Source organism: Ricinus communis, chromosome 2 (assembly GCF_019578655.1).
Source record: "Ricinus communis isolate WT05 ecotype wild-type chromosome 2, ASM1957865v1, whole genome shotgun sequence".
Classification (NCBI taxonomy): domain Eukaryota; kingdom Viridiplantae; phylum Streptophyta; class Magnoliopsida; order Malpighiales; family Euphorbiaceae; genus Ricinus; species Ricinus communis.
Genome location: NC_063257.1, coordinates 11,031,495 through 11,038,664, shown reverse-complemented (window position 1 = coordinate 11,038,664; position 7,170 = coordinate 11,031,495). Strand labels below are relative to the sequence as shown.

Genomic DNA, 7,170 nt, shown 5'->3' with positions numbered 1-7,170 from the left:
TTGATTTATTAATATAAATTTTAAAAAAAAAATTATTTATTTCATTAAAATTTAATTCAACGACAACCAAATTTATACAAATTTAATTATATATAATTTAAATTAATTTTCACTTTATTGAGAGCATAAATTTTAAATTTACAAAATGAAAATTATAAATTTATGAATTTTAACTAAACAAAATTAAATCTGTGTTTAATTAAAAAATAAATAAATATGGATTATTATGGACTAGACAATGAAAAAGTAGAGTATTGCATTATTTTAGTTATAGATATTGCTTATGCTTAATCATTATTAAGAAAATTATAGGTATACATGTATTTGCGTGGCATAATGAGTTAAGTTTAGGCCATGAATGAAAAGCATTACTGGTAGAAATAAAAAGCAGAATTAGATTGATCTGCTTTAAAGAGAAGGCACCACTTTCTTCATGATACCACGCGCCTTGCACATGGCCTGCAATGGTTCAGCCTTAGGGATGGACAGTCCAACCCCTTCAGACATGTCAATTTCCTGGTCACTTACCCTTTTCCATTCAAAGCACTGAATCATAGACCCCAAAGCAAACCCCAGAACACGGTTGGCAAGACCCATTCCAGGACAAGACCTTCTTCCCAAGCCAAAAGGCATCAACTTGTAGACCTGATCATTAGTACCTATAATTTGGCCTGCAATACTCTCAAACCTTTCAGGTTTAAATTTAACTGCATCATCCCATAATTCAGGATCTCTATGTATAGCCCATGCATTAACAAGAAGCATTGTGTTGGGTTCTACATGATACCATCCAACACTGCACTCTTGAGATGATAAATGTGGAAGAAGAACTGGACCTGCCGGATATAATCTTAATGTCTCTGTTATGATATTCCGAAGATATGATAATTTGGTTATATCTGATTCATCCATCAAGTTTTCATGACCAATCTGAATGTCCAACTCTTTCTTTGCCTTCTCCAGAACTTCAGGGTGATTAAGCAGACTTGATATTGCCCGCTCTAGTGTCACAGCTGATGATTCTGTACCAGCAAATACAATATCCTATGCATTAAAAAACATATGATGAGTTGATGCAATATTTCAGATAGTAACATCTATAATAGAAAAAGGGTTGATAGATTACTGAAGTTAGTAATCTTTTCGGATGCCTGAGAATGTGTTGAGGCGATTCAATGAGAAAACTTCAAGAACACTTATGCGGCGAAGGTTCCGCCGGCGATCCCCATGTAAGGCTGATCCAAGGGTGGTGGCATTATATGATACATACTTGTTCAAGGTTAAAGCAGGGCGATTCGGGAAAACGAGGTCATTCTTGGTGAAGCATTCTTCCACTGCGGATGGGGATGATACAACAATTAGGGGTAGCTTGATAAGATGGATATGGCCTATAATTGGAAGAGCAGGAGGACTTGGTGGAAGGTTTTTGCTGTGTTGTATTCTTGCACGTAACCAACACTTATAGGCAAGAAGTATAAAGGAAAGAACTACAGCCAAATATAGAACTGTAATCTCCATCCCTAAATTGAGCAAAACTTGTAAAGCAGTTTCTCTGCAATCCAGCAATGGCATGGAGACATTTTAATTTCATCGTTCATTTTGTTTATATATACTTGTCTTCTCTTCTTAGATATTTTCATATACTCGTACCTACATTGGTTTCCTAGTATTTGTTTTTATCTAATTCCAGTATTATTCGAATGCCTTTCGCCTTCTTTTCTTTGTTCTCGAAATTAAAAAAGAAAAAGATTACAGATTGTAACATGGAAAGAGACTAATTCTCTTCTAAAATTATGGAGATTTATCTCTTCTTTTATTTATTTATATTTTGGCCCATTGAATAAAACAAATACTCAATTTGATTAATGGGCAGCCAATTTAGAAAGGAGCAATCAAAGATCTTTTAATTACTCAATTTGATCTTTTATGTGTGAGTTATACCAGGGAGTTTGGGACCAAGAGTGTATTTTTAGCCAAGCATAACTTGTTAGAAATAATCAAACTTGTAAGCTAGTATAACAAACTGAGGGCATGATATATGGTAACATAATAATTATTTGTTGGATTCAGGATAGTCAGGCTTTATCTCAGGTGCTCTAACAAAAGATTATAGAAGAAGGAAGACTTGCACACACAAAAAGATTATAGCAGAACAATAATTAATGACATAATGGACAATTCAATTGCTTGCTATAAATGGTCGACTTACAATAAAGTTGGATCCTGTGGTTACTTTCTTCAGCACCAGAACAGATATGGACGACAAAGGATTGATGCAGGCAGAGTTTGAATCACCAATGTCTAGTTGAATCCATTTCCATGTTGTAAATGCAAATTCTGGCTGTAGATGAGTAGGACTGGATTTCAAAGAAATTGATAGAATGTGGGGAGCGACTCACTAGAGGAGCTTGAAGGAAGAAAAGTAGCTTCATAATCAGTTCCATCTTGAGCATTGGAAGAGTAATCACGCACAGAGCAGATATCATTCAATCTTTTTGCCTGCGATTCCTCTTCTGCATAACCTGATCCACCACCTGCAATGATATTGGTCTGATTGGAGCAGTAGTCATCCCTGCTTCTCTTGTTGTTGCTATTGGTTTCTGTTACTCGTTGGCATTGGTTTTTATCACCTGCAATGGGATTCTGCACATTTTTCATTGTATATCAGGTGGACTCCACACCTTTTTACCTTTACTTCCCACTTCTCTGTAGAAGGGTGATGATTGGAAAGAAACCGGTATTGTGCTTTGAACTCAAACGAGGCCTTTCTGAGAATGCAACAGTTCTGTATGAGCCAACTATTTAGATCACTGGAATTGAATCTATACCAAAGAAACTCATGATCAGATTCAGGGATGGTCTCAAGTGATGATGCACTAAAACTGAGGTCATCCCGGATGTCATCATTAGTATTTTCTAAACGGCTTTCACATGTAATGTAGAAATTACTGTTTCCGCTAATGACAAGAGGAAACTCAAATTCTAGAACAGCACAAAATGCAAAACCCAGGAACATGGTATTGAAGGAACAGGTAGGGAGAGAAGTAGTTATTGAACATCCAAGGCTTTGATAGCTGAACCACTCTGGAGTTTTACTTCCAGCTAAACCAACAGCAAAATAGTTCCTCTGTGTGGAAGGAAAAGGAAAAAAGATGAGGTCTCAGAAAAGTAGAGAACAAAGAGATAGAAGGCGTGAGATGCTTACAGTTTTAGCAGAGGCAATTTCTTTGATTCTCTGCTGTGCACATGCCATTATGTTCAAGCGTGCATACCATCCCAAATTTACACAATTAACTAATTGTTGAGGGCAATTTTTGTATTCCAGTCTCATTTAACACTAACTTTCTCAGATTGTATCCTATAATCTTTGGAATCTTATTGAGATTGGAGCATCCAGTGAGATCAAGTTCTTCAAGGGAATTTAAATGAATACTTCTTGGAAGACTTGTAAGGTTTTTGCAATTTTGCAGGCAAGTATGTGAGCTTGTTGAGAGAGTGAATTAATGGTGACCATTCTTCCAAGCCGGACCTTCTTCCTATTCTTAATGTTTCTGCGCATACCAGAATCTCTGGAAGCACCTTCAAATTAGAGCAACCACTAAGATCAATATCCCTGAGAGATTTCCATTGAAGGAGGCTAGGTAGGCTTCTGAGGTTTTTACAAAAAGACACAGAAAAGAATGTAAGATTGTCCAACGATGGCAAAGATGATGGCCACTCTTCCAATCCAGAATCATGCAAACTTAAATCTTTTACACCTCTTGGAATATCTGGAAGCATCTTCAGATTTGGGCAAAAAGCAAGAGAAAGTATACTGAGAGATTCCAACTGGATGAGACTTGGAAGACTCCTCAGCTCCTTGCAGTTATCTAGATGAAGACTATACAACTTCTTGCACTTCTGAACTGATGAGGGAATCTCAAGCAGACTTTCACAGCCCCGCAATTCTATACTCGTCAGGTCTGTAGTTGAAGATAGATCTGGGAGTCTCTTTAGATTCACAGATTCAGAAAAATCAAGCCTTCTCAACTTTGGTGGACCCTGCTTGAGACATAAATACTTATATTTCAGTAATGGCTCAAGTTTTGAGAGGAAATAGTAGAGTGAAAAGTAATTATTTTGATCAGTTATTTCTTATCAATCTGAAAACATGTACTGAGTAAATATACAATTAAAGCATACCTCATTATCATTCCAAAGCTGTTCAATATTGCTTCTTGGCATGTTAAGCTCAACAAGGTTCTCCATGAAAAAATTAGAACATAAAGATTTGCAAGGGTACTCTTCCCAGTGGAGTAAACTCAGCCTGTTAGAAAGATCTTCAAGACAATTTGATTCAGCAGATTTAACTATAAAAACTGCATCTTGGTTCATTGGAGAAGGCCAAGTCCTGTAAAATTTGAGCAATCTTAACATAGGCATTCTTGAGAAGGTTGCATGGTTCAAGTGAATCTTTCCAGTTTTAGACATGTCCAAGAATATGCCTTCAACTTTTTTCTTCCCCTGACAATCAATCAAGAGCAAAGAATATATTAGAAGTTCGTCTTTATTGAAAATGGCATAAGACAACATTTCATATGACCAAGAAAAATGGATATCTTACATCAAAGAGAAGCAAATTTCCTATTCAAAAGGAAAAAGAAAGAGAGAAGTAAATTTCCTGTCTTACCATATCAGTCGTCAACATATGACAAATGTCTTGGGAATTCCATAATCTGCTGCCTTTCCGTTTAGCAATGTGCAGACCCATTTCCTGTATTAAATCGTGCATTTCTAATCTGTTGTTCTGTATAGTTACTAGACACTTTTCTGTTAGGCGAAGTATTCCCCATTCTGCAGCAAAACCACAACCCTCTAATATATCTTCAATCTTTTCTTTTTCACATCCTTTAAAGAAACATGCAATATCAAGAAATATATCCTTCTCCATCTGATCTAATTCATCATAACTTATTTCTAAGATTTTCTGGATGTTGGAATCAGGAAATTGTTTTAGTTTATTCAACATGGTTTCCCATTCTTTTTGTGACCTTTTGTATAGATGGGAACCCAACACTTTAAGAGCTAATGGAACACCTTGAGCATAGCTTACCACCATTTCTGACAACTTTGCATAATCATTTGGAGGCTGCTTTTCTTTGAAGGCTTTCATACTCAATAGTTGAAGAGCATCATTGTGATTTAGTCCTTCAACCTTATATATTTCATCAACTTTACATTGAAGCACTTCCTTATCTCTGCCTGTCACAATAACTCTGCTTCCTGGTCCAAACCAACCATGATTTCCAGCTAAAGCCTCTAATTGTTCAGAATCATTCACATCATCAAGAAAAACAATAACTTTCTTCCTCCTGAGCCTGTCTACAACAAAGGTGGGAAGTGCATGGGACATTTCTATGCTCAATTTCTCATCCCCTAAAAGCTTGGAAAACATATCTCTTTTAAGATGGATTAGCCCAAGCTTTGATGACTTTTCCCTAACATTGCTCAAAAAACAGCAACCAGCAAATTGATCAGATATTCTACTAAATATAGCTTCAGCAATAGTTGTCTTTCCTATACCACCCATTCCCCAGATTCCAATGAATCGAACATCTAACGACCCAATACATAACAATGGCAGAATTTGCTCAATATGTGAATCAATCCCAACCAAGTCAGTGGAAATGCTGTAAAAGGTAGCATACAACTTCTTAATGATTTCGTCAATAACTCCCTCAATTAATTCAGATTCAAGCCTAAAAATAGGTGATCAGCACCAAAACACAAAGTAATTAGTCCAGAGAAATTTAAAAAAAAAAACTTGTCATTCAGGAAGTGACTTGATTGATATTCTCAATTGTGAGAATTGGGGATAACTAGTCCTCAGCCAAGAGACTTGAAAAACTTAAATTACTAAGGAAATATTAAAGTTTATCAAATAAAATTTCGTCATATATATATCAAAACTAAAACTAATCAGACAAAGATGTAGAACTAGTGAATAGTATTGTGAATTTAAATAGTAAATGAGGTATGTATCACCTATAATTGTTGGAATCCCATCCTGACAGATTAGCTGCTTCAGTCAAGGCAGTGCTCCATCTTTGTACTCTGTCCATGCTACCCTTAAATTTCTCCTTAACTACACCAAATGCTTGGCCGAAACTTCCAGTCTGCTTTCTAACATCAGAAGGGTCTACATGATAGAAAACTGGCAATACATTTCGACTCATCGTCTTCATGCACTCCATTATTTTGACCAGCTCATCTAGGCACCACTTCGAGGACGCATAGTTTTCTGAGAAAATGATGACTGAAATCTTGGACTCTTCAATGGCTTTCAAGAGAGTTGGTGAGATCTCTTCTCCTCTGTCAAGACCATGGTCATCAATGAATGTTGTGACAAGTTTTCGAGACAAAGCAGCATAAAGATGACTGATCAAGTTATGGCGTGTGTCAGCACCTCTAAAACTTAAGAAAACATCGTAGCTTGTTTTAGAGGGAACATTGGAAGATGAAGTAGAAGGCATCTTGATTCTTGACAACTATGTCTTCCCTGCTTGTGTGTTCGTTTGTTTGGTAGGACAGAAAATTTATATAGACATGACATGAAATGCCAAGTCAATGATTAAACTTGTTAAGCGAGGGAAGGAAAGATCCCAGATAGTAATTCGGTTGACTTTACTGCAACTTGCTTCCTTGACTTTCAATAAAAATCTGCTCGCGAGGCCGAGCTCTAGCAGTGGTCAGGACAGATTTCCAGATTGTCGTCTTTTTTTGGGGTGAGTTTGCCCATAATGATAGCCCCAAAAGATTTCAAGATAACATGTACGAGCACTGCATTTGCTGTTATGTCGGGACCAGTTACATCTGGCATTATATATATCTAGGACTATTAACACGTGTTATTTCTACAATCGAAACCTCTTTTTAAGGAAATGCTGTTATCTGTGGATTTTTAAAGAAAATTGGGCTTAATTGAAGAGTTTTACCTAAAATTAAAATAAAAAAATTGTCAACTCAATATATAATTTTTTATTTGAACTATAACACACAATTGTTTTCTCTAATATTAAAAAATTAATTTTTTTATTTTTTTTATATTTTTATTTTACATACATTCTACTATTCTTAAAATTACAATCTTTATAATTTTACTCGCTTTCAATTTTTATCTTCCAATGTTTG

General features: G+C 35.9%; 3 protein-coding genes across 5 annotated transcripts; all 3 read right to left on the bottom strand.

Moving 5' to 3' along the window:
* Nucleotides 1–239: 239 nt before the first annotated feature.
* On the bottom strand, nucleotides 240–2,570 carry LOC125368601 (cytochrome P450 81Q32-like). The gene is made up of 3 exons (XM_048371259.1): nucleotides 2,500–2,570; nucleotides 2,210–2,396; nucleotides 240–1,044 (listed from the first exon to the last, which is right to left on the bottom strand). Exons 1-3 carry the CDS (start codon nucleotides 2,568–2,570, stop codon nucleotides 409–411), a joined length of 894 nt encoding a protein of 297 aa, XP_048227216.1. The 3' UTR covers nucleotides 240–408.
* On the bottom strand, nucleotides 2,038–3,253 carry LOC125369247 (disease resistance protein LAZ5-like). The gene is made up of 2 exons (XM_048371258.1): nucleotides 3,206–3,253; nucleotides 2,038–3,127 (listed from the first exon to the last, which is right to left on the bottom strand). Exons 1-2 carry the CDS (start codon nucleotides 3,251–3,253, stop codon nucleotides 2,627–2,629), a joined length of 549 nt encoding a protein of 182 aa, XP_048227215.1. The 3' UTR covers nucleotides 2,038–2,626.
* A 19-nt stretch (nucleotides 3,254–3,272) lies between these two features.
* Nucleotides 3,273–6,808, bottom strand: LOC8282482 (disease resistance protein RUN1). 3 transcript variants are annotated; one of them, XM_015721947.3, is made up of 4 exons: nucleotides 6,025–6,808; nucleotides 4,670–5,738; nucleotides 4,183–4,503; nucleotides 3,273–4,041 (listed from the first exon to the last, which is right to left on the bottom strand). In XM_015721947.3, exons 1-4 carry the CDS (start codon nucleotides 6,510–6,512, stop codon nucleotides 3,412–3,414), a joined length of 2,508 nt encoding a protein of 835 aa, XP_015577433.3. In that variant the 5' UTR covers nucleotides 6,513–6,808; the 3' UTR covers nucleotides 3,273–3,411. The 3 variants fall into 3 exon arrangements, with proteins under 3 accessions (XP_015577433.3, XP_048227153.1, XP_048227155.1); XM_048371196.1 differs by having other exon boundaries at nucleotides 4,670–5,669; XM_048371198.1 differs by having other exon boundaries at nucleotides 4,670–5,477.
* Nucleotides 6,809–7,170: the final 362 nt, after the last annotated feature.

What these genes read in the sequence shown, in the direction of transcription:
- LOC125368601 (XM_048371259.1), bottom strand. Translation starts at nt 2,570, where the DNA reads ATGACTACTGCTCCAATCAGACCAATATCATTGCAGGTGGTGGATCAG. An exon ending in ATGCAGAAGAGGAATCGCAG is followed by an intron (nt 2,397 to 2,499) that starts GCAAAAAGATTG and finishes GCTCCTCTAGTG; the next exon opens with AGTCGCTCCCCACATTCTAT. An exon ending in CCACAGGATCCAACTTTATT is followed by an intron (nt 1,045 to 2,209) that starts GTAAGTCGACCA and finishes TTTAATGCATAG; the next exon opens with GATATTGTATTTGCTGGTAC.
- LOC125369247 (XM_048371258.1), bottom strand. Translation starts at nt 3,253, where the DNA reads ATGGCATGTGCACAGCAGAGAATCAAAGAAATTGCCTCTGCTAAAACT. An exon ending in AAATTGCCTCTGCTAAAACT is followed by an intron (nt 3,128 to 3,205) that starts GTAAGCATCTCA and finishes CCTTCCACACAG; the next exon opens with AGGAACTATTTTGCTGTTGG.
- LOC8282482 (XM_015721947.3), bottom strand. Translation starts at nt 6,512, where the DNA reads ATGCCTTCTACTTCATCTTCCAATGTTCCCTCTAAAACAAGCTACGAT. An exon ending in TGGGATTCCAACAATTATAG is followed by an intron (nt 5,739 to 6,024) that starts GTGATACATACC and finishes ACCTATTTTTAG; the next exon opens with GCTTGAATCTGAATTAATTG. An exon ending in ATATGTTGACGACTGATATG is followed by an intron (nt 4,504 to 4,669) that starts GTAAGACAGGAA and finishes ATTGATTGTCAG; the next exon opens with GGGAAGAAAAAAGTTGAAGG.